The 27530-nt window shown below is 38.9% G+C and overlaps 1 protein-coding gene across 1 annotated transcript in view; it reads right to left on the bottom strand.

The window, feature by feature from the left end:
* Nucleotides 1-27530, bottom strand: part of LOC128636275 (neuron navigator 2-like) — a 474377-nt gene that overhangs the window by 59809 nt on the left and 387038 nt on the right. Inside the window, 4 exon segments of the mRNA XM_053689311.1 lie at nt 2241-2315; nt 2417-2440; nt 3806-3858; nt 22302-22490. Of these exon segments, the coding sequence (XP_053545286.1) occupies nt 2241-2315; nt 2417-2440; nt 3806-3858; nt 22302-22490 (341 nt within the window).

The following is a 27530-nucleotide window of genomic DNA, read 5'->3' as shown; positions in this document are numbered from 1 at the left end:
TACTCCTATTATCAAATTTTCTTCATTCTCTTGGTATCTTTATTTCAAATGCAAGAATGTAAGTATAGATGACGGCCAATTTTTGGTGAACAACCTGGGGGGTTGTCCTTGCTGATTGGTGGATAAATTCATCCACCAATAAAAAAAAGTGCTGTCCAGAGTACTGAACCAAAAAACAAGATTAGATGTCTTCTTTTTCAAATAAAGATAGCAAAAGAACGAAGAAAAATTGATAATAGGAGTAAATTATAAAGTTGCTTAAAATTGCATGCTCTATCTAAATCACAAAAGAAAAAATTTGGGTTCAGTATCCCTTTAATTTGCTGCCTCCTCACCCTGCCGTGCCTGTGCATGCCTAGATGTCCCTAGCCAAAATATGTCCCAGTTAATAGGGTTCAGATTCAGCAATCATAGCTGTTTGAGGAAGTGGTTTACTCGTCTTATCTTCAACTGATTTTGCAGAAGCCAATCGGAAGTAGTTTCTCATATGTATGTGTGAATAAGCATGTATTAGTGTTTTGTTTGCAAGATCATACGCAACAAAATGTTTTATTACATTTTAAAATTAGAGATATCTCAGCTTTTATTTCAGTTCAAAGGCATAACATTTTTTCTGCAAATTTCTCTGTTATAATTTTAGGTGGAATTTTGTCGACAGTGAAAAGCTTTACAACTTTAACTGGATGTGCTCACAGGCTTTGTTACTTTATTGCACTATGCCCCATGTATACTGAGAAAGAAGCAATACACAGACTGCATAGTAGCCGTAAAGATAGTAATCAGTATATATTGTGCACTGCCTAAGCACTGGGAACACATTCATTTGTGCACAGTAGACTGGCTCTAAATCGCAGCTCAAACAATTGCAATGAAAATAAACATGGAGTACAAAGAACAGCAGGATATGTACGTCTCGCACTTTCAGTCACTATGAAAACAAACAGGGACTAAGCTGTGAGAAAATGCTTCTCAGCAAGTCTACCTTGTGCACACAGTAATTCAACAGATTTTGTGATTTTTTTAATTGAGGTTCTGAATCTTTTATCACTTTCTATATGTGGCTTGTAAAGGTTGAGATTTGTATGTATTGTATTGGGTACTTGTAAAGTGTGGCTAATCACCTGTAAGGGTCTCAAGACGCTGCTCATTTTATCAAGCACTGAAGGATGAAAGGCTGAGGATCAAACCTGCAACCCTTGGGTTGCTACAGAGCTCAGCCACAGTGCCTTAGCATGCTTAACTATATGTCCGGCTTAGGGCCACAATCACCAAAAGCATAGTAGCCAACAGTTTACTTTAGGGAAATGGGGTGGGGACCGTGGGGGTTAGACCCAAGATCTCCAAGTACATCCATGAAACAAAGCAAAAGCATTTCCCAGGGTACAAAATCACAAGTGCCAAGATTGTTTAAAGCTATGTAAGTCAGTAAAGGTATACCACCCATACAATAGGCGCCTTCACTTAACACCTGATGATGTACTTGAATGCTATTGGGCAACACCCACAGTTACACATCCATTGGCAGCTCCCCTGCATAATCCAGGGTTCTCCCCAGGACCTATTTAAAGGGACAGTCTACAATAGAATTTTTATTGTTTAAAAGATAGATAATCCCTTTATTACCCATTCCCCAGTTCTGCATAACCAACACAGATCTATTAATATACTTTTTACCTCTGTGATTACCTTGTATCTAAGCATCTTCTGATGGCCCACTGATCACATGACTATATTTATTATCTATTGACTTGCATTTTAGTACTGTGTAGTGCTAAATCTTAAATAACTACCCAGGCGTGATTACAATGTTATCTATAAGGCCCACATGAACTAGCAGTCTCCTGTTGTGAAAAGCAAATAAAAATGCATGTGATAAAAGGCTGCCTATAGTGGCTTAGAAACCGACATACATTTAGAGGTTTAAATGTTATTAAGTATATTAATATATCAGTGTTGGTTGTGCATAGCTGGGGAATGGGTAGTAAAGGCGTTATCTTTCTTTTTAAACAATAACAATTTTAGTGTAGACTGTCTATTTAATCGACACACCACCCGGCAGATTAAAAGTGACCAACCAGATAAAACGTAAACCAATATTAATCTAAAATGAGATAATATTTAAATGCTTTCAATTAGTAAACTAATTCCTATCAATTAAGCAATATAAATGATACTTTTCCTTTTCTATGAAATACCTATGTAGATAATATTCTAGAATAAATAATATAAATTGAACTTACATTGGCACTAAGCTGAGTAGTAAGGGCAGAAACCTTCTCTTGAGAGGCATCTAATTCTCTTCTTAATTTGCGAATCTAAAATTTGCATAGAGAAATAAAAACATCAGTTTTCTTTGCCATATTGTATGGCTATAAGATAACGTTACACATCGATATAGAACAAAAAATACACTAACCTCAGAGTGGCACTTTTCTTCGGGCTGAAAAACAGAACACATTATTCAAAATTAAACTTTGCTAATGTAAACTTTAACAATACTGGCAGAATCAAATATGCAGAACGTTTATCTTTTTCTATAAATAGATCTCACCATAAAAACTTGTTTTAAGTTCCCTTATTTGGGCTTTTGTTTCCATCATTTTATTAGGTAACTTACTGGCACAGAAAATATATTGCTGTTGAGACTGGTACTTGAAAATTTTATCACCCAAGTAATAGCTTTAAAATGCTCTTGTTGAAACAAGAGAAATTCCTGGCACACATTCCTGCAGGCACGTGAAGTTCCCTTAAAAAAAATACTCAATACAAAGGGCTAATGCATTGACTTTGAATTGTAAGTGTGCCTGTAATTTAGAAACATGCTGAAAAAGTTTAACAAACGCCCAACTCAGATATTAAATTGGATGGATCTCAAAGAGTGATGTGGTAATGCATTTAACCCATGGTATTTTACTATACATATATATATATATATATATATATATATATATATATATATATATATATATATACATAAAGCATAAAATAACAAGACACTTGAAAACTTTTATAGTCTCACTCATTTACTTTACACAAGTGGAGATAGATCTAAAACAGAAAATTGAAATACTTAAACCACTTGTTGACTCACCTGTGTTCCCACAGGGATATCCCTAAAAACTGGCATAACTCCAGCCCATGTGAACAAACACTGGATAGTTCTAGTCTAGAGCAAAAGTCTACAAGTGGATTGTTATCTATGGTAATTGCAGAGACAAAATCACATAGTGTTTAAATAAGAGTATGTACGTCACACACACATGATGCAGTGATAAGCTCAGTGCTTACATCAGAATGCAAACCAGAGAGATCACACTCAGATGCACCAAAATCTGAGTATGTGTATACAGCAGCATTAAATGAACACTAAAATAAAAACTTTTATGATTCAGATAGAACAGCTCCTAGTGAGCATGTGCAAGAATTCACAATATATTTATATGTATTTGTATTTTGTGATTGCTTATGGCTGTCACATGATGCAGTGGGAAGGAAAATGGAGCTAACTTTATAATAGCTCCGGAAAAAAAAACTACTTATTTAAAATCCAGACTAAGTGCAATTGCATTGTCTTTTTATTATGCATTTGTTGATTATGTAAATCTACTGTATTTAATGGTTCTGTAATTCCTGTAGTTATGGTAACCTTTACTAAAACAGCCAATAGAGGAAGCCATGTAGGGACTGTCATAGAGAACATAATTTAAATGTAAAGCCATTCCAGAATTTAGCGTACAATTATGTTGTGCAGTATATGTAAGACCAGTATGGTGTTCTGTTTAGCACTCGTGCCATAGATACTTACTGTTGAATACACTGATGAGGTGCTGGAAACCAAAGACAAAGAGGATCCATGAACTAAAAGATAAAATGAGGGTGAATCAGACATAGATCTGAAAGTCTTGTAAGCTTCTGACTTGTTTCCATCCTAGCACAATAATGTAGTAACAGGAATCCATTAGAATCTAAATCATTTTGCAATTTAAAGGAGCTTTATAGGGGGGAAAAACATACATTCTCTCTTTTGTTAGAGAATGTCATTTTATTACGATTGACCCTGCAAATCTATGCATTTAACCCCTTTTGCAGGGGTTAAAATACTGTTCCGGAGCCACAGAAGACTGCTGGTTCCAAGCAGAAATATACCGCTGCTCAGCTGAGTCAGCAGTCGTTTCTGCTTGAGACTAGCAGTTCTCTGCAGCTACTGAGCAATACTTATTTTATTTCTGTGAAGCCAATTAGGGGCAGATATATAGCAGGGTTAAGTTTGTGAAGCCTGTCACGTGCACTCTTAGAACTGGCAAAGCCACAATTGGCAGATATAAAATTACAGGAAAAAGTGGAAAATAAATAAAGTATAGTGCTAAGCTGTTGATGCGCAGCTCTGATCACGCCTTGTATAAATTGTTTTACAGAGAAAAGGAGAGTTCCTGTTGTATAGATATATTTTATAATGTATACTTTAAAATAAAGCCTCAAAGATATCATCCAATATTACCTGCAAGATAGATAGATAGATATTTTTTTTTGTGTAGTAAGTAGGCAGCTGTCTATGGGCTCATACCTATGCATGTTTGCATGGTGAAGCTTGGAAATACAACCCTTTGCCGCACATTTGTACACTATTAAGCAAATATGTGCTGTTATCAGGCTCTTTTTCCAAGTAATATTTCTGGCAGTACAAGTTTAAATGAACGTTGTACTGTAAAACCGGTATCTGACAACTATGTTTCCGATGACTTGTAATACCAGATACAGACTATTATGCAGGGAGAATTGCTACTTTATTTTGTATTTTAAAATAGCTGGTGAAATTACAACTAGTGTTCTCAAGAGCACACCCATTCAAATGGGCTGATCTTGCAGACCTTCTTTTCTCTATATACATAAAGATCTCCTTATCTATTTCTATGCACACAGGCCAATACATAGAAAGAACAACTGAAAAGAATTTTTTTTCATAAACTCTCTATAGAGGTGTAGACATGTAGTACTTTACAAAACAAGCCGAAAACCTGCCAGAGATATAATATTCCCATTTGTAAGGACCTATTTTAATGTACCCAGATGTGCAGTTATAAGTTAATGCATGCACACTGAATTAATGCAATCATCAAGAAAAAATACTCTCAAAGTCCTTAAAACAGTATCTAGGGTCTATTCTGTTTATATATGCTATAACATACACAACTTAAAGGGTCAGTCAACACCAACATTGTTCTTGTTTAAAAAGTTAGATAACGCCTTTACTACCCATTGCCCAGCTTTGCACAACCAACATTGTTATATTAATATACTTTATAACATTTAATTCTCTAAATGTCTGCCTGTTTCAAAGCCACTGCAGACAGCCTCTTATCACATGCTTTTTTTATTTACTTTTCACAATAAGACACTGCAAATTAATGTTTTCCATATAGATAACATTGTGCTCACTCCCGGAGTTATGCACAACACTGCACTAATTAGCTAAAATGCAAGTCAATAGATCATAAATAAAAAGTCATGTGAACAGGGGGCTGTCAGCAGAGGCATAGATACAAGGTAATCACAGAGGTAAAAAGTATATTAATATAACAGTGTTGGTTATGCAAATCTGGGAAATAGGTAATAAAGGGAGTATCTATCTTTTTAAACAAAAAAATTGGAGTTGACTGTCTCTTTAATTGCTATAAAACTAAAATTCTCCAAGGGAAAGCCCAAATTCTAGATTTAATGTCTAGTATTTTTTTTTTCTGCAACACAGGTCTTGTAGTCTGTGTGCTGGACTTCTGGCACCCGTTATTGTTAATAGTGAATACAGATAGCAAACCATATGTTCCTTTTGGAAATGCTAGAAAATAGTTTTCATTTTGCTTCCCCTTGCTATTCATAAACAGGTGAAATAAGCTTTTAGGAACTACCATATCTGCTCAATAATGCCTATTTCTACAGATGTGAAAGCCGATTTCTCTATGTCATGTTTGTATGTGTTTAATTTACTGTGTGTTTTTTATACATATATTACAGCTGCAAAGTTATGCAGCTATAGTTTAAAGGAACAGTAAACTCCTTATAATATAAAATGTTTTGTGCAGGATACTTTCATGATTTATTTTGCAGTCTTTTCATGTAATTTAGCTCTGAAAACAACGTGGATTTTCTCATTTTCAGAGAGGTAAATGCACCCTGCAGATTAAACAAGGCTAACCTGGCTACATTTTTACTAATCTTATAGGCTTTAGCAGATAACAACTGCAAAACAATTTACTTTACTCTTAACATAATGACTGTTGTCTGCAGACAAAAGCCCAGGTTGGTTACTCCAAATAAAGCAATTGGTGAGTGGAGTTTGGCTATTGAAATACAATCGCAGCAAACAATATGTTAAATTTGTTTTTAAAATGTATAGACTTGGCTGATATTCTATGGCAAGCGCCCTTGGTGCAGGCAAGTAAGTATTGTTGGAAAGAGATATTTTTTCCCATTTCTCAAACATTAAAAATGAATATCCAATCCCACAGCAAATAAGATTGCACAACTCTTGTTTTTTACATTTATTTTTTTGGGGGTGTGGGTGGGGAGCGACAAAAACAAGAACTGGTTGCAGAGAACAAAAATAAAAGTTACACATATTGTTACATAAAATGTTTATTTATGTGCAGTAAAAAAAACAAAAACAAAAAAAAAACACGACTATACAAATATACTTCCATAGTAAAACTAACAAACTATAAACTCATTTCTTCAAAATGTGAACAATTAATATAATTTTTAAGTATTATAAAGAATACTATTCTCAGGCTAATATTTGCTTTGAATGCAACATTGTATCCTGCATTGTTCCTAGCGTTTATTCCTAGCGAGTATCATTATGACACGCTCAATAGCAGCATTTGACAGCAGAGAATTGTGGGAGCTGTAGTTAAAAAAAATGAGTCTGTAGGATGACTACACATGCGCACACTACACATACATTCAATGCAAATATAAGCACAAATGGACATAGTTTTACAACCAAATAATGAATACAGTTATTGGAAAAAGGAGAGAGAGAGAGAGAGAGAGAGAGAGAGAGAGAGAGAGAGAGAGAGAGAGAGAGAGAGAGAGAGAGAGAAAGAAAGAAAGAGAGAGAGAGAAAGAGAGAGAGAAAGAGAGAGAAGGAAAGAGAGAGAGAAAAAGAGAGAGAGAGAAAAAGAGAGAGAGAAAAAGAGAGAGAGAAAAAGAGGGAGAGAAAGAAAGAGAGAGAAAGAGAGAGAGAAAGACAGAGAAAGAGAGAGAGAAAGACAGAGAAAGAGAGAAAGAGAGAGAAAGAGAGAGAAAGACAGAGAAAGAAAGACAGAGAAAGAGAGAAAGACAGAGAAAGAGAGAGAAAGAGAGAAAGAGAAAAAGAGAAAGAAAGAGAGAAAGAGAGAAAAAGAGAAAGAGAGAAAAAGAGAAAAAGAGAACGAGAGAAAGAGAAAAAGAGAAAAAGAGAAAAAGAGAAACCTCTGCAATACATTGTTTCCAATGCAGCAAATGATTCTGGGTAAGATATGCAAATTAAGTTCACAATGCAGCAGTGATTCAAACCTTCCCCCAGCTGATGAGTAGCAATAACTACGAAACAGTCTGTCCTGGGATGGTTATGAATCACTGTACTAACCCTAGCTAAGCTTATAAGCTGTGTGAACAGCGATGCTTTGGCGTTAAGGGAATCTGCTAAAAAGCAGACTTGAAGTAAAAAGGTGTGTCATTGTGAACTTAATTTGCATATCTTACCCAGAATCTTTTGCTGCATTGGAAACAATGTATTCCAGAGGTTTTCTGTGGGGAAAAACAAGCCTTCTGGCCTATCTAGATTTGCTAATGAACTACACAATGAGTTATTTTCTCTATATTTTGTGCGTAGTGGAGGATTTTAAACTCACCTTTTACCTCCCCCTAATTTTGAATGTTGTTATACACACACACACACACGCACGCACGCACGCACGCACACACACACACCACTTAAACAACACAATGTAACTCCAAGTCAATCACACTTCTGTGAAATCAAACTATCCACTTAGGAAGCAACACTGAGTGACAATTTCACATGCTGTTGTGCAAATGGGATAGACAACAGGTGGAAATGATAGGCAATTAGCAAGACACCCCAATAAAGGAGTGGTTCTGCAGGTGGTGACCACAGACTTTATGCTTTCTGGCTGATGTTTTGGTTACTTTTGAATGCTGGCGGTGCTTTCACTCTAATGGTAGCATGAGACGGAGTCTACAACCCACACAAGTGGCTCAGGTAGTGCAGCTCATCCAGGATGGCACATCAATGCGAGCTGTGTAATGAAGGATTGCTGTGTCTGTCAGCGTAGTGTCCAGAGCATGGAGGCGCTACCAGGAGACAGGCCAGTACATCAGGAGACGTGGAGGAGGCCAGAGGAGGGCAACAACCCAGCAGCAGGACCGCTAACTCCGCCTTTGTGAAAGGAGGAACAGGAGGAGCACTGCCAAAGTCCTGCAAAATTACCTTCAGCAGGCCACAAATGTGCATTGGTCTGCTGAAACGTTTAGAAACAGACTCCATGAGGGTGGTATGAGGGCCCAACTTCCACGGGTGGGGGTTGTGCTTACAGCCCAACACCGTGCAGGACGTTTGGCATTTGCCAGAGAACACCAAGATTGGCAAATTCGCCACTGGTGCCCTGTGCTCTTCACAGATGAAAGCAGGTTCACACTGAGCACATGTGACAGATGTGACAGAGTCTGGAGACGCCGCAGAGAACGTTCTGCTGCCTGCAACATCCTCCAGCATGACCGGTTTGGCAGTGGGTCAGTAATGGTGTGGGGTGGCATTTCTTTGGGGGGCCGCACAGCCCTCCATGTGCTCGCCAGAGGTAGCCTGACTGCCATTAGGTACCGAGATGAGATCCTCAGACCCCTTGTGAGACCATATGCTGATGCGGTTGGCCCTGGGTTCCTCCTAATGCAAGACAATGCTAGACCTCATGTGGTTGGAGTGTGTCAGCAGTTCCTGCAAGACGAAGGCATTGATGCTATGGACTGGCCCGCCAGGAGTTGGCAGATGCTTTAGTCCAGGTCTGGGAGGAGATCGCTCAAGAGACCATCCGCCACCTCATCAGGAGCATGCACAGGCGTTGTAGGGAGGTCATACAGGCACGTGGAGGCCACACACACTAGTGAGCCTCATTTTGACTTGTTTTAAGAACATTACATCAAAGTTGGAACAGCCTGTAGTGTGTTTTTCCACTTTAATTTTAAGTGTGACTTCAAATCCAGAACTCCATCGGTTGAAACATTTGATTTCCATTTTTTAATTTTTGTGTGATTTTGTTGTCAGCACATTCAACTATGTAAAGAACAAAGAATTTCATTACAATATTTAATTCATTCAGATCTAGGATGTGTTATTTTAGTGTTCCCTTTATTTTTTGGAGCAGTGTATATGCAAAGATATGTAATGAACTCAAAAGATGTGCAATATGATATATGCACTCTATGATTAACCCTACTGCCTCGGGTCAGAAATGACATTTTGAAATATATTATACAACATAACAGAGGGTGCAATTTCAGCTTTCAGTACCAGCTCTCCTTTATACAAGACACTTTATCTCTTTGCTGCCTCAGGCAGTAGAATTAAACACTAACCTCAAGCAGTCAAAATCATCTGAAACAGCAGACGTCTGAGAAACTACATAATAATTTGCACACCGGTGTACATTATAGGCAGCATTAGCTGTTATACAAGGTGAATATTATTGTACTGATTTCCATTATAATCTAAGCAAATTCTCCCTGCAATGCTCCAAAAGCACTTACAAATAGAACGTATAAGTAGGTTGATACCTGTTCCTTAAAGGGACACTAAACCCAATTTTTTTTCTTTCATGATTCAGATAGAGCATGTAATTTTAAGCAACTTTCTACTTTTCTCCTATAATCAGTTTTCTTCGTTCTCTTGCTATCTTTATTTGAAAAAGAAGGCATCTCAGCTAAGGAGCCAGACAATTTTTGGTTCAGTACACTGGACAGCACTTGTTTATTGGTGCTGTCCAATCAGCAAGGACAGCCCAAATTGTGAACCAAAAATGGGCCGGCTTCTAAACTTACATTCTTGCTTCTCAAATAAAGATAGCAAGAGAATGAAGAAAATTTGATTACAGGAGTAAATTAGAAAGTTGCTTAAAATTGAATGCTCTATCTGAATCATGAAATAATTTTTTTGAGTTCAGTGTCCCATTAAGTGTATATTGATAACCCCTTTATTAGATGAAGTTTCTTATGTATATAAAATATATATATATATATATATATATATATATATATATATACTGTACATATATACAGTCAGATTTGAATTTCACAGCTATGAGGCGTAGAAAGGATCCAGGTGAACTAAGCTAAATTTTGGGTGTTGCTGACTGCAGCCGGCACAGGGAAGTGGGGGGCACCCATGGGTATCTTGGGCACTATATTGCCGAGAGCCAGGGCTCTGGTGCCTGGTTTTGTCGAGCCCTGCTTTAAGGTCTATAACTGAATATACATCTATCAGCATATAAGCTACAGCATTTTAAACAATATATTATTATTTTTTTCAAGAAGGATATCTTTCAGGCTCTAAATATTCTCTTCAGTTTGAGGAAACGTAATCAACCTCACAGTGTGAAAGAGTGTGAAAGAGCTCTGTACTCTTTTGTATCAGTTTCATACTGTGAGAAGTGTAATGCATGTAATGTACCATTGTATAGCGCTGTATAAAATGTTGCCGCTGTATAATTAAGAGATAATAATAACAATAAAAGTATATATACATTTCATTTTCACATAAATGGATCCACTATACAGTACACAATATATGGCCCCTTCATAATTACTCTGTCAACGAGAACGGTAAGTGATATTCTCTTTCCTATTTGTATCCGAAGGATGTAAAATTTTGACTGACAGGTTGAAACTGAATCTTTTATTCAAAATACTAAACTCTGCCAGGAAGGAACATCTTCAGAACTATTAGCTGTTTACCCTTAAGCAAAAACACTAATACCACTCTGGTTTTGCTGAATGTACGAAAAACAAATAACTGGCAAATAAAATATGGAATACATTTCTTAAAGGTTTAAGTTAGCTACAAACCAGCAACATTGCTGGAAAAAATGTTCTGTTAATTGCATTTGAATGGCATTTATATGGCAGCATGGCCAATAAGCACAACATCTTTTGTAGCAAGAAGGCAGCACATATGCCACTTACATGACACATTGTTTAATTGTATAAATTACATTTTCTGTTTAAATTATGTCACTATATGATTGTAAATTCTACTTGGTGTTTCAAATTATCTTTGATGAAAAGTTTAAATGAGGAAACATTGCTACACTATGTTAATTGTGCTCACAAACACAAAATGCACGTGTGCACTCATACTGGTACAATATAGCGAATCATGTCCGCCAAACATCGATAAATGCAGACAGCATACGCTATCTGCATTTATCATTGCACAAGCATTTCTAGTAAAATGCTTGTGCAATACCGCCCCCCTGCACATTTGCGGACAATTGGCCGCTAGCAAGGGGTGTCAATCAACCTGATCGTATCCGATCGGACTGATTGCTGTCCGCCGCCTCAGAGGTGGCGGACGAGTTAAGGAGCAGCTGATTTAAGACCGCTGCTTCTTAACTTACATTTCTGAAACAGCTGCATCCGCAGCTTAGTAATTCGCCCCTTAGAGTCATGGTAAAACTTTACATGTTTTAAAATCAGGTCCGGAATCTAAGTGATATTTTAGATGGACTTTAATTGATGACTTCTAATGAAGATGGGCTGTAACTTACTTTTTAATCTAGCCGTGTTATTCTAATCCCCCAACACTCTGGCCGCCCACTTCAAAACAAATATTTTTTGTGAGCTAATCGTTTGAACTGTTCTCCAATCACCACTCTAGCCATACGGCACTTTTTTGGAGCTAGATTGGGGAACAGTTCAAATCGTTAGCTCACAAAAAAAATATGAGTTGTGAATTGGGCAGCCGGAGCACAGGGGATTAGAATGGCACGTCTAGATTAAAAAGTAAATTACAGCGCATCTTTATTGGAAGTGATCAATTAAAGTTCCTCTAAAATATTACTTAGATTTCGGACCTGATTTTAAGACATTTAAAGTTTACCATAACTTTAAATTGACACTGTATTTAAAACCTGTTCTCTATATGAGCTGAATCTAAAAGTGGCAGTAGAGTCAAAATCAATTAAACTTTCATTATACAGATCAGAGTTTGCAACGTTGAAATAAATTCCAATTTACTTCCGTTATTAAATTGTGCACAGTTTTTCTTTATATGCACACTTTCTGGGAGGTACCAGATACTACTGAGTACAGTTCACGTATATAAGTCTGTGACTGGCTGATGGCTGTCACATGATACATAGGACATAGAATTGAAAAGAAGCTTTTACATTAAAAAAAACCAACTAAAGTTAGTTTGACATTTTAAGTAAATGTTATTATATTGCCTATTTAGTATGCCTTCGTTGATTATGCTTTTCTACTGTATTTGGTGGTCCTCTTCATGATATTAAAGGGACACGAAACCCAACATTGTTCTTTCATGAATCAGATAGAGCATACAATATTAAACAGTTTTTGAATTTACTTTTTTTATACACTTTGCTTTATTCTCTTGGTATATTTTGTTGAAGGTGCAGCAATGTGCGACTGGGAGCTATCTGATCACATAAGGTGAGCTAATCATAAGAAACATATATGTGCAGTCACCAACAGAAGTAAATTGTTTAAAATTGTATGTTCTATCTGGAAAAAAAAAAAAGAAAAGAAGGTACGTTCTGCTTATTTAAAAGAAAAGAACAAAACAAACAGGTGCTTCTCTGTCATATACATGACAGAATTATATGCACAACGATACAGGACAAGTCAGCACCTGGGTGCTAATAGGGGTATTAACAAAATGCATTTACAGTGATGTACAAAGGACAGAGGTATTGTAACCCAAAACTACTAAACTTATGGCTGGCAAAGTTAGGGGCCTGCATTATTTACAGTGCTCTTTTTTTCTCTACATTTATTTAATTTATTCTTTTTTCTTTTATAATTATAACAAAAAGAATCATATTTGTTATTTAATTGTACATCTTTTCATTAGTATCTCTCCCCCAGATTTTATTGTAACTGTAAACTTTTAATAGAAATTACAAAAATATTTATTAAAGTTTATATAGAATTTTGGTTTATGTTACAAGACAATGAATTACCACTAGGTAGTAAAAACTCTAACATACAAAGCGATTTCTTAAGGAAAAGCTTTAATCTACGTGTCATTTCTGTAATGTATTACCCCCATGTATCTGTCTTTGTGAGATTAGAAGTAAGAGATCCAGGTGTTTTTAATGTTGGGCTCATCAAATTAAAGAGCTGTCTTCTATGAATAGAGGAGGGGGTGAAAAAAATGCCACGTTGTCAAGATCATCTTTCAGCTTATTTCCCTATTTCAAACTTCCCAACATAAAAGTCCTTTGCTAAATCACATTAAAGTTTAATATCTATTTATTAAAATAAAATATATTTCTTTATTTAAAGTCTCCCTTTTCCCCACACCATTCAGGCGATCCCTTATCTTTAGATGTTGCCGTAAAACATATTTGGGCGCATATTTTCATAGTGTTTTTGTATATGCATTCATTCTCTTGTGTGCGAGCATGTATATATATATATATATATATATATATATATATATATATATATATATATATATATATATATGTGTGTGTGTGTGTGTGTGTGTGTGGCTTACTGTATGACCCATATTTGTAAAATGTGCGGATACTGGAAGTGACATATCTTTTGATTTAATGGATGCTTTGTGTTGACTAAACCTATCCCTGGCGGCTTGGGTGGTCTCGCCAATGTAACAAAGGCCACATGGGCATTTAAGTAAGTAGATTGCATAATTAGTTTGGCATGTATATAACCCGTTAATTGTATATTGCTTTCTTTTATCATTTTGTGCTAAATATTTCCCCTTTATAACTGAATTGCATTGAGCACAGTGTAAACAGGGGTAACAACCTTTATTAGGGGTAGTTAGATAATTTACATCAAACATTTTAGTTGTTTGTTTTTTATCATGTATTCTATCCAAATCCTGAATACTTTTAACAATATTTTCTTTTGGATATCCTCTTTGGATAAATTTATTGCCCATAGATTCCAATCTTTCTGGCAATATTTTCTGATCTCTAACTATTCTTTTAGTACGCAAAAGTTGACTCCTGGGTATAGATTTAAAAACAGTGTCAGGATAAAAACTTTCATATCGCAACAGAGTATTTCTATCTGTAGGTTTTACATATAGATCTGTACTTAGTGTGTTTCCATGTCGATATACAGTTGTATCCAAAAAATTAATCTTTTGGACAGAATAAGTAAGGGTAAATCTTAGGCCTGTCATAGAGGCATTAATATCCTCAACAAACTGTATCAAGGACTCCAATGAGCCCCCCCATATGCCAAAAATGTCATCTATATACCTTAGTCACAGCTTACAATGGCTGATGAATGGCTGATTAGTATAGACAAATTTGTTCTCAAAGCCACTCATGAATAAATTGGCATATGAGGGGGCTACATTGGAGCCCATGGCTGTTCCCCGCTTTTGCATGTAATAAGTGTCTTGAAAGAGAAAATAATTGCAATATAAAACAAGTCTCAACATATCATCAAAAAAATCAATCTGAGATAGATTATATAAGCCACTGTCACTCAAAAAGCTTTTCACGGTTAATAGACCTGCCTCATGGGGAATAGAGGTATATAGATTTACCACATCCAGTGAAAAAATGAACCAAGTATCCTCTATTTCAATCCCCATAAGTTTTGTAAGTATATCATTTGTATCCTTAATAAAGGATTTTTGCTGTTTGACAAATGGAAAAAGGACTTTGTCCAAAAAGATTGAGATATTAGAAAAGATAGAATCAGTACAGGCCACAATAATGGTACCACTAGAGGTCACTGTGTTGTTGAAATTAACAAACCTGGACAGGTATGGGTTAAACCAATTAATATTGAGAATTGAAGCCTGATTGGTCCAGATACCCTTTTTAAAGTCTGTCTGTTTGTTTTTAACTTATGCATGATTAAGGACTATGTAGGTCCGAAACGTCGCTTTTTATTGGTTGCTATACCTCAAATAAAGATTTTTCACATTTAAAAGAAGATTTTGTACTGTGGTGCTGTTACCTTGCTCTCTACATGGACTATATATATATATATATATATATATATATATATATATATATATATATATATATATATGTGTTTGTGTGTGTGTGTGTGCATTCACTCTATATTTTAAGATAACTGTAAGCCAGGGGTAGTGTAAAATTAAATTACAATAAAAAAATAATAACAGAAAAAGAAACAAAAAACCAAATATAAAGTAAAATTATACTGCAAATGTTCAGCTTTTGAATGAATCACCACAATGGAGCATTTGTACACTTAAAGGGACAGTCTAGTATAAATTAAACTTTCATTATTCAGATAGGACTTTTAATTTTAATCAACTTTCCAATTTACTTTTATCATCAAATTTGCTTTTTTCTCTTGGTATTCTTAGTTTAAACTAAACACAGGTAGGCTCATATGCTAATTTCTAAGCCTTTGAGGGCTGCCTCTTATCACATGCTTTTTAAATCTTTTTTCAACACAAAGAGACAGAAAGTACACGTGGGCCATATAGATAACACTGTGTTCAGGCAGAGGGGGTTATTTAAGATTTAGCACAAAACAATGCTACATTTAAGACAATAGATAATAAACAGTCACAGTCATGTGATCAGGGGGCTGGAAGAAGGTTCCTAGATACAAGGTAATCACAGAGGTAAAAACATAATTTATGCTTACCTGATAAATTTCTTTCTTCTGTTGTGTGATCAGTCCACGGGTCATCATTACTTCTGGGATATAACTCCTCCCCAACAGGAAATGCAAGAGGATTCACCCAGCAGAGCTGCATATAGCTCCTCCCCTCTACGTCACTCCCAGTCATTCGACCAAGAATCAACGAGAAAGGAGAAACCAAGGGTGAAGTGGTGACAGGAGTATAATTTAAAAAATATTTACCTGCCTTAAAAAACAGGGCGGGCCGTGGACTGATCACACAACAGAAGAAAGAAATTTATCAGGTAAGAATAAATTATGTTTTCTTCTGTTATGTGTGATCAGTCCACGGGTCATCATTACTTCTGGGATACCAATACCAAAGCAAAAGTACACGGATGACGGGAGGGATAGGCAGGCTCATTATACAGAAGGAACCACTGCCTGAAGAACCTTTCTCCCAAAAATAGCCTCCGAAGAAGCAAAAGTGTCAAATTTGTAAAATTTGGAAAAAGTATGAAGCGAAGACCAAGTTGCAGCCTTGCAAATCTGATCAACAGAGGCCTCATTCTTAAAGGCCCAAGTGGAAGCCACAGCTCTAGTAGAATGAGCTGTAATTCTTTCAGGAGGCTGCTGTCCAGCAGTCTCATAGGCTAAACGAATTATGCTACGAAGCCAGAAGGAGAGAGAGGTAGCCGAAGCCTTATGACCTCTCCTCTGACCAGAGTACACGACAAACAGGGAAGACGTTTGTCGAAAATCCTTAGTTGCCTGCAAGTAGAACTTGAGGGCACGAACTACATCCAGATTGTGTAGAAGACGTTCCTTCTTTGAAGAAGGATTCGGGCACAGGGAAGGCACCACGATCTCTTGATTGATGTTCCTGTTAGTGACTACCTTAGGTAAGAACCCAGGTTTTGTACGCAGAACTACCTTATCTGAATGAAAAATCAAATAAGGAGAATCACAATGTAAAGCTGATAACTCAGAGACTCTCCGAGCCGAAGAAATAGCCATTAAAAATAACACTTTCCAAGATAACAACTTTATATCAATGGAATGAAGGGGTTCAAACGGAACTCCTTGTAGAACGTTAAGAACAAGGTTTAAACTCCATGGCGGAACAACAGTTTTAAACACAGGCTTGATCCTAGCTAAAGCCTGACAAAAGGCCTGGACGTCTGGATTTTCTGACAGACGCCTGTGTAACAAGATGGACAGAGCTGAGATCTGTCCCTTTAATGAACTAGCCGATAAACCCTTTTCTAAACCTTCTTGTAGAAAGGACAATATCCTAGGAATCCTAACCTTACTCCAGGAGTAACCTTTGGATTCGCACCAGTATAGGTATTTACGCCATATCTTATGGTAAATCCTTCTGGTAACAGGCTTCCTAGCCTGTATCAGGGTATCAATAACCGACTCAGAAAAACCACGTTTTGATAAAATCAAGCGTTCAATTTCCAAGCAGTCAGCTTCAGAGAAGTTAGATTTTGATGTTTGAATGGACCCTGTATCAGAAGGTCCTGTCTTAGAGGTAGAGACCAAGGCGGACAGGATGACATGTCCACTAGATCTGCATACCAAGTCCTGCGTGGCCATGCAGGCGCTATTAGAATCACTGATGCTCTCTCCTGTTTGATTTTGGCAATCAATCGAGGAAGCAGCGGGAAGGGTGGAAACACATAAGCCATCCCGAAGTTCCAAGGTGCTGTCAAAGCATCTATCAGAACCGCTCCCGGATCCCTGGATCTGGACCCGTAGCGAGGAAGTTTGGCGTTCTGGCGAGACGCCATGAGATCTATCTCTGGTTTGCCCCAACTTCGAAGTATTTGGGCAAAGACCTCCGGATGAAGTTCCCACTCCCCCGGATGAAAAGTCTGGCGACTCAAGAAATCCGCCTCCCAGTTCTCCACTCCCGGGATGTGGATTGCTGACAGGTGGCAAGAGTGAGACTCTGCCCAGCGAATTATCTTTGATACTTCCATCATTGCTAGGGAGCTTCTTGTCCCTCCTTGATGGTTGATGTAAGCTACAGTCGTGATGTTGTCCGACTGAAACCTGATGAACCCCCGAGTTTTTAACTGGGGCCAAGCCAGAAGGGCATTGAGAACTGCTCTCAATTCCAGAATGTTTATTGGCAGGAGACTTTCCTCCTGATTCCATTGTCCCTGAGCCTTCAGAGAATTCCAGACAGCGCCCCAACCTAGTAGGCTGGCGTCTGTTGTTACAATTGTCCAGTCCGGCCTGCTGAATGGCATTCCCCTGGACAGATGTGGCCGAGAAAGCCACCATAGAAGAGAGTTTCTGGTCTCTTGATCCAGATTCAGAGTAGGGGACAAGTCTGAGTAATCCCCATTCCACTGACTCAGCATGCACAATTGCAGCGGTCTGAGGTGTAGACGTGCAAAGGGAACTATGTCCATTGCTGCTACCATTAAGCCGATCACCTCCATGCATTGAGCTACTGACGGGAGTTGAATGGAATGAAGGACACGGCATGCATTTAGAAGCTTTGTTAATCTGTCTTCTGTCAGATAAATCTTCATTTCTACAGAATCTATAAGAGTCCCCAAGAATGGAACTCTTGTGAGAGGAAAGAGAGAACTCTTCTTTTCGTTCACTTTCCATCCATGCGACCTTAGAAATGCCAGAACTAACTCTGTATGAGACTTGGCAGTTTGAAAGCTTGAAGCTTGTATCAGAATGCCGTCTAGGTACGGAGCTACCGAAATTCCTCGCGGTCTTAGTACCGCCAGAAGGGCACCCAGAACCTTTGTGAAGATTCTTGGAGCCGTAGCCAATCCGAATGGAAGAGCTACAAACTGGTAATGCCTGTCTAAGAAGGCAAACCTTAGATACCGGTAATGATCTTTGTGAATCGGTATGTGAAGGTAAGCATCCTTTAAATCCACTGTGGTCATGTACTGACCCTTTTGGATCATGGGTAAGATTGTCCGAATAGTTTCCATTTTGAACGATGGAACTCTTAGGAATTTGTTTAGGATCTTTAAATCCAAGATTGGCCTGAAAGTTCCCTCTTTTTTGGGAACCACAAACAGGTTTGAGTAAAACCCTTGTCCTTGTTCCGACCGCGGAACCGGATGGATCACTCCCATTAATAACAGATCTTGTACACAGCGTAGAAACGCTTCTTTCTTTATCTGGTTTGTTGACAACCTTGACAGATGAAATCTCCCTCTTGGGGGAGAGAATTTGAAGTCTAGAAGGTATCCCTGAGATATGATCTCTAGCGCCCAGGGATCCTGAACATCTCTTGCCCAAGCCTGGGCGAAGAGAGAGAGTCTGCCCCCCACTAGATCCGGTCCCGGATCGGGGGCCCTCGATTCATGCTGTCTTTGGGGCAGCAGCAGGTTTCCTGGCCTGCTTGCCCTTGTTCCAGGACTGGTTAGGTTTCCAGCCTTGTCTGTAACGAGCAACAGCTCCTTCCTGTTTTGGTGCAGTGGAAGTTGGTGCTGCTCCTGCTTTGAAATTCCGAAAGGGACGAAAATTAGACTGTCTAGCCTTAGCTTTGGCTTTGTCTTGAGGCAGGGCGTGGCCCTTACCTCCTGTAATGTCAGCGATAATTTCTTTCAAACCGGGCCCAAATAAAGTTTGCCCCTTGAAAGGTATATTAAGTAATTTGGACTTAGAAGTTACATCAGCTGACCAGGATTTTAGCCACAGCGCCCTACGTGCCTGAATGGCGAATCCTGAATTCTTAGCCGTAAGCTTGGTTAAATGTACTACGGCCTCCGAAATGAATGAATTAGCTAGTTTAAGGACTCTAAGCCTGTCCGTAATGTCGTCCAGCGTAGCTGAACTAAGGTTCTCTTCCAGAGACTCAATCCAAAATGCTGCCGCAGCCGTAATCGGCGCGATGCACGCAAGGGGTTGCAATATAAAACCTTGTTGAACAAACATTTTCTTAAGGTAACCCTCTAACTTTTTATCCATTGGATCTGAAAAAGCACAGCTATCCTCCACCGGGATAGTGGTACGCTTAGCTAAAGTAGAAACTGCTCCCTCCACCTTAGGGACCGTTTGCCATAAGTCCCGTGTGGTGGCATCTATTGGAAACATCTTTCTAAATATTGGAGGGGGTGAGAACGGCACACCGGGTCTATCCCACTCCTTAGTAACAATTTCAGTTAGTCTCTTAGGTATAGGAAAAACGTCAGTACTCGCCGGGTACCGCAAAGTATTTATCCAACCTACACAATTTCTCTGGTATTGCAACAGTGTTACAATCATTAAGAGCCGCTAAAACCTCCCCTAGTAATACACGGAGGTTCTCCAATTTAAATTTAAAATTTGAAATATCTGAATCCAATCTGTTTGGATCAGAACCGTCACCCACAGAATGAAGCTCTCCGTCCTCATGCTCTGCAAGCTGTGACGCAGTATCAGACATGGCCCTAGTATTATCAGCGCACTCTGTTCTCACCCCAGAGTGATCACGCTTGCCTCTTAGTTCTGGTAATTTAGCCAAAACTTCAGTCATAACAGTAGCCATATCTTGTAATGTTATCTGTAATGGCCGCCCAGATGTACTAGGCGCCACAATATCACGCACCTCCCGGGCGGGAGATGCAGGTACTGACACGTGAGGCGAGTTAGTCGGCATAACTCTCCCCTCGCTATTTGGTGAAATTTGTTCAATTTGTACAGATTGGCTTTTATTTAAAGTAGCATCAATACAGTTAGTACATAAATTTCTATTGGGCTCCACCTTGGCATTGGAACAAATGACACAGGTATCTTCCTCTGAATCAGACATGTTTAACACACTAGCAATAAACTTGCAACTTGGTTACAATCTTATTTAACAAAAACGTACTGTGCCTCAAAGAAGCACTAAACGATTAAATGACAGTTGAAATAATGAACTGAAAAACAGTTAAAGCATCAATCCTTGAAAACAACACAACTTTTAGCAAAGGTTTGTTCCCATTAGTAAAGTAACAATAATTAAATTTGAAACATAAAAATTACAGAGCAACGTTTTTAATCACAGTCAATATATAAGTCTCACAGCTCTGCTGAGAGAATCTACCTCCCTTCAAAGAAGTTTGAAGACCCCTGAGTTCTGTTAGAGATGAACCGGATCATGCAGGAAATACAAGAGTAACTGACTGGAAATTTTTGATGCGTAGCAAAGAGCGCCAAAAACGGCCCCTCCCTCTCACACTACAGCAGTGAGAGAGAAACGAAACTGTCACAATTAAAACAAGCAACTGCCAAGTGGAAAAATAATGCCCAAACATTTATTCACTCAGTACCTCAGAAAATGCAAACGATTCTACATTCCAGCAAAAACGTTTAACATAATAAATACCTATTAAAAGGTTTAATGTACTTTTAACAGAGTAATTCCAGTGAAATACCATCCCCAGAATACTGAAGTGTAGAGTATACATACATGTTATTATAACGGTATGGCAGGATTTTCTCATCAATTCCATTCAGAAAATAAAAACTGCTACATACCTCAATGCAGATTCATCTGCCCGCTGTCCCCTGATCTGAAGCTTTTACCTCCCTCAGATGGCCGAGAAACAGCAATATGATCTTAACTACTCCGGTTAAAATCATAGTAAAAAACTCTGGTAGATTCTTCTTCAAACTCTGCCAGAGAGGTAATAACACGCTCCGGTGCTATTGTAAAATAACAAACTTTTGATTGAAGTTATAAAAACTAAGTATAATCACCATAGTCCTCTCACACATCCTATCTAGTCGTTGGGTGCAAGAGAATGACTGGGAGTGACGTAGAGGGGAGGAGCTATATGCAGCTCTGCTGGGTGAATCCTCTTGCATTTCCTGTTGGGGAGGAGTTATATCCCAGAAGTAATGATGACCCGTGGACTGATCACACATAACAGAAGAAAAGTATATTAATATAACTGTGGTGGTTATGCAAAACTGGGGAATGGGTAATAAAGGAATTATCTATCTTTTAAAACCATAACAATTCTATGGTAGACTGTCCCTTTAAGGCTTCACAAGCCTAACCCTAATTGGCCTCAGCAAAGATTACCCAATAAAGAAGTGCAAAACAATACATGTTCGGTCAACAAAACGACAGTGGCGTGGGCATTGAAAACATTTGCAGTAAACAAGGTGTAGTGCTCACATTCTGCTGATATGTCAGGCAAGAAAACAGAAATGTGTTGTAATTACAAGGTGTTTAATGTCCCTATAATGAAACTAAATCTATGTGTCATTCATCTAGTTCCCACTGTGTACCTCACCGAGTTACCATATTGTTTCTTAAAAAGCGTGATCCTCTCCCCCTCATGTTGTATAAACATAGACTAAATATTATATTTATTTGTGTTATGCATCTTCTGGAACACAGTAAATCACATCCAAACAATTTACTGTGGCACAATTATGTGACAGAACTGGTTGCCCTTTACCTTCCTCAAAGCCATCACGGAACGATCCTGAGCGACTCATGGTACGAGACTTTTCATCCAGTGACATGGAGCTGTTCCGGAAACGGGCCTCACAGTAAGGGTCATAGGATCCGTCAGTGTTAGACAGACTGCTGGTACGCAGTATGGTAGGGTTGGACAAACTCATTTGTGATGATGTAGTAGGACTTGCTATGAAGGTTAAAAAAATGTGTTTGTATGAGACAAATGACGTCTTCAGAAACAATACGCACAACAGCCAACTCTCTGAGCATGCACAGTTTTTGAATGCTGGTGTAGGGGCCCTCACGGGATATGTACGTATGCTGCTGAAAAGCAGTAATAACTTTTACTAGAAGTCATTTTGCTAATGGAAATATATTGTAAAAATGCTTCAATTTCAACTTAAAATGCACATTTCAATTTTGATTTTTGAACTTTCAATCCCTTTAAAGGGACATGTAACCCAATGTTTTTTCTCCAACATTGGTGTGTCTGGTCCACGGCGTCATCCTTACTTGTGGGATATTCTCTTCCCCAACAGGAAATGGCAAAGAGTCCCAGCAAAGCTGGTCACATGATCCCTCCTAGGCTCCGGCCACCCCAGTCATTCTCTTTGCCGTTGCACAGGCAACATCTCCACGGAGATGGTTAAGAGTTTTTTGGTGTTTAAATGTAGTTTTATTCTTCTATCAAGTGTTTGTTATTTTAAAATAGTGCTGGTATGTACTATTTACTCTGAAACAGAAAAGGATGAAGATTACTGTTTGTAAGAGGAAGATGATTTTAGCAGACAGTAACTAAAATCGATTGCTGTTTCCACACAGGACTGTTGAGATGAAGTAACTTCAGTTGGGGGAAACAGTTAGCAGTCTTTTCTGCTTAAGGTATGACTAGCCATATTTCTAACAAGACCATGTAATGCTGGAAGGCTGTCATTTCCCCTCATGGGGACCGGTAAGCCATTTTCTTAGTTAAAAATAAAAGAATAAAGGGCTTCAAAAAGGGCTTAAAAACTGGTAGACATTTTTCTGGGCTAAAACAATTGCTTTACTAGGCATATTATGCAGATTCTAACTAATTATTGGTATTATAATCTTGGGGAATGTTTAGAAAAACGGCAGGCACTGTGTTGGACACCTTTTTCAGATGGGGGCCTTTCTAGTTATAGACAGAGCCTCATTCTGGGACTGTATAGGGGTTAAATGTAAAAACGGCTCCGATTCCGTTAATTTAAGGGTTAAAGCTCTGAAATTTGGTGTGCAATACTTTTAATGCTTTAAGACACTGTGGTGAAATTTTGGTGAATTTTGAACAATTCCTTCATACTTTTTCACATATTCAGTAATAAAGTGTTTTCAGTTTGAAATTTAAAGTGACAGTAACGGTTTTATTTTAAAACGTTTTTTTGTGCTTTGTTGACAAGTTTAAGCCTGTTTAACATGTCTGTACCATCAGATAAGCTATGTTCTATATGTATGAAAGCCAATGTGTCTCCCCATTTAAATTTATGTGATAATTGTGCCATAGTGTCCAAACAAAGTAAGGACAGTAATGCAACAGATAATGATATTGCCCAAGATGATTCCTCAAATGAGGGGAGTAAACATGATACTACATCATCCCCTACTGTGTCTACACCAGTTATGCCCACACAGGAGGCCCCTAGTACATCTAGTGCGCCAATACTTATTACCATGCAACAATTAACGGCTGTAATGGATAACTCCATAGCAAATCTTTTATCCAAAATGCCTACTTATCAGAGAAAGCGCGATTGCTCTGTTTTAAACACTGAAGAGCAAGAGGACGCTGATGATAACTGTTCTGACATACCCTCACACCAATCTCAAGGGGCCATGAGGGAGGTTTTGTCTGATGGAGAAATTTCAGATTCAGGAAAAAATTCTCATCAAGCTGAACCTGATGTTGTGACATTTAAATTTAAATTAGAACATCTCCGCGCACTGCTTAAGGAGGTGTTATCTACTCTGGATGATTGTGACAATTTGGTCATTCCAGAGAAATTATGTAAGATGGACAAGTTCCTAGAGGTTCCGGTGCCCCCCGACGCTTTTCCTATACCCAAGCGGGTGGCGGACATAGTAAATAAAGAGTGGGAAAGGCCCGGCATACCTTTTGTCCCCCCCCCTATATTTAAGAAATTATTTCCTATAGTCGACCCCAGAAAGGACTTATGGCAGACAGTCCCCAAGGTCGAGGGGGCGGTTTCTACTCTAAACAAACGCACTACTATTCCTATCGAAGATAGTTGTGCTTTCAAAGATCCTATGGATAAGAAATTAGAGGGTTTGCTTAAAAAGATTTTTGTACAGCAAGGTTACCTTCTACAACCAATTTCATGCATTGTTCCTGTCACTACGGCAGCGTGTTTCTGGTTCGAGGAACTAGAAAAATCGCTCAGTAAAGAATCTTCGTATGAGGAGGTTATGGACAGAGTTCAAGCACTTAAATTGGCTAACTCTTTTGTTTTAGATGCCGCTTTGCAATTAGCTAGATTAGCGGTGAAAAATTCAGGGTTTGCTGTCGTGGCGCGCAGAGTGCTTTGGCTAAAGTCTTGGTCAGCGGATGTGTCTTCCAAGACAAAATTGCTTAACATTCCTTTCAAGGGTAAAACATTATTTGGACCTGATTTGAAAGAGATTATTTCAGACATCACTGGGGGAAAGGGCCACGCCCTCCCACAGGATAGGTCTTTTAAGGCTAATAATAAGCCTAATTTTCGTCCCTTTCGCAGAAACGGACCAGTCTCTAATTCTGTATCCTCTAAGCAAGAGGGTAATACTTCACAACCCAAACCAGCCTGGAAACTAATGCAAGGCTGGAACAAGGGTAAGCAGGCCAAGAAGCCTACCACTGCTACCAAAACAGCATGAAGGGATAGCCCCCGATCCGGGACCGGATCTAGTGGGGGGCAGACTTTCTCTCTTTGCTCAGGCTTGGGCAAGAGATGTTCAGGATCCTTGGGCGCTAGAAAAAGTTTCTCAAGGTTATCTCCTGGAATTCAAGGAACTACCCCCAAGGGGAAGGTTCCACAGGTCTCAATTATCTTCAAACCAAATAAAGAGACAGGCATTCTTACATTGTGTAGAAGACCTGTTAAAGATGGGAGTGATACATCCAGTTCCAATAAGAGAACAAGGAATGGGATTTTATTCCAATCTGTTCATAGTTCCCAAAAAAGAGGGAACATTCAGACCAATTTTGGATCTAAAGATCCTAAACAAATTTCTCAGGGTACCATCGTTTAAAATGGAAACTATTCGAACGATCCTACCTACTATCCAGGAAAATCAATTTATGACTACCGTGGATTTAAAGGATGCGTACCTACATATTCCTATCCACAAGGAACATCATCAGTTCCTAAGGTTCGCTTTTCTGGACAAGCATTACCAGTTTGTGGCACTTCCATTTGGATTAGCCACTGCTCCAAGGATTTTCACAAAGGTACTAGGGTCCCTTCTAGCGGTTCTAAGACCAAGGGGCATTGCAGTAGTACCTTACTTGGACGACATCCTGATTCAAGCGTCGTCCCTGTCAAAAGCAAAGGCTCATACGGACATCGTCCTAGCCTTTCTCAGATCTCACGGATGGAAGGTGAACAAAGAAAAAAGTTATCTGTCCCCGTCAACAAGAGTTCCCTTCTTGGGACCAATAATAGATTCCTTAGAAATGAGGATTTTTCTGACAGAGGTCAGAAAATCAAAACTTCTAAGCTCTTGTCAAGTACTTCATTCTGTTCCTCGTCCTTCCATAGCGCAGTGCATGGAAGTAATAGGATTGATGGTTGCAACAATGGACATAGTTCCTTTTGCACGAATTCATCTAAGACCATTACAACTGTGCATGCTCAGACAGTGGAATGGGGATTATACAGACTTGTCTCCGACGATTCAAGTAGATCAAAAGACCAGAGATTCACTCCGTTGGTGGCTGACCCTGGACAATCTGTCACAGGGAATGAGCTTCCGCAGACCAGAGTGGGTCATTGTCACGACCGACGCCAGCCTAGTGGGCTGGGGCGCGGTCTGGGAATCCCTGAAAGCTCAGGGTCTATGGTCTCGGGAAGAGTCTCTTCTCCCGATAAACATTCTGGAACTGAGAGCGATATTCAATGCTCTCAGAGCTTGGCCTCAACTAGCAAAGGCAAAATTCATAAGGTTTCAGTCAGACAACATGACGACCGTTCCATATATCAATCATCAGGGGGGAACAAGGACTTCCCTGGCGATGAAAGAAGTGACCAAGATAATTCAATGGGCGGAGGATCACTCCTGCCACTTGTCTGCGATCCACATCCCAGGAGTGGACAATTGGGAAGCGGATTTTCTGAGTCGTCAGACATTCCATCCGGGGGAGTGGGAACTCCATCCGGAAATCTTTGCCCAAATAACTCAATTATGGGGCATTCCAGACATGGATCTGATGGCGTCTTGTCAGAACTTCAAGGTTCCTTGCTACGGGTCCAGATCCAGGGATCCCAAGGCGACCCTAGTAGATGCACTAGTAGCACCTTGGACCTTCAACCTAGCTTATGTATTCCCACCGTTTCCTCTCATCCCCAGGCTGGTAGCCAGGATCAATCAGGAGAGGGCCTCTGTGATCTTGATAGCTCCTGCGTGGCCACGCAGGACTTGGTATGCAGACCTGGTGAATATGTCATCGGCTCCACCATGGAAGCTACCTTTGAGACAGGACCTTCTTGTTCAGGGTCCATTCGAACATCCGAATCTGGTTTCCCTCCAACTGACGGCTTGGAGATTGAACGCTTGATTTTATCAAAGCGTGGGTTTTCAGATTCTGTAATAGATACTCTGATTCAGGCTAGAAAGCCTGTAACTAGAAAAATTTACCATAAAATATGGAAAAAATATATCTGTTGGTGTGAATCTAAAGGATTCCCATGGAACAAGATAAAAATTCCTAAGATTCTATCCTTTCTACAAGAAGGTTTGGAGAAAGGATTATCTGCAAGTTCTCTGAAGGGACAGATCTCTGCTTTATCTGTTTTACTTCACAAAAGACTGGCAGCTGTGCCAGATGTTCAAGCATTTGTTCAGGCTCTGGTTAGGATCAAGCCTGTTTACAGACCTTTGACTCCTCCCTGGAGTCTAAATCTAGTTCTTTCAGTTCTTCAAGGGGTTCCGTTTGAACCCTTACATTCCGTAGATATTAAGTTATTATCTTGGAAAGTTTTGTTTTTGGTTG

The sequence above is a fragment of the Bombina bombina genome, chromosome 7 (genome assembly GCF_027579735.1).
Source record: "Bombina bombina isolate aBomBom1 chromosome 7, aBomBom1.pri, whole genome shotgun sequence".
NCBI lineage: Eukaryota > Metazoa > Chordata > Amphibia > Anura > Bombinatoridae > Bombina > Bombina bombina.
Note: the sequence above shows the minus strand (reverse complement) of the source record. Positions and strands in the feature narration are given on the sequence as shown.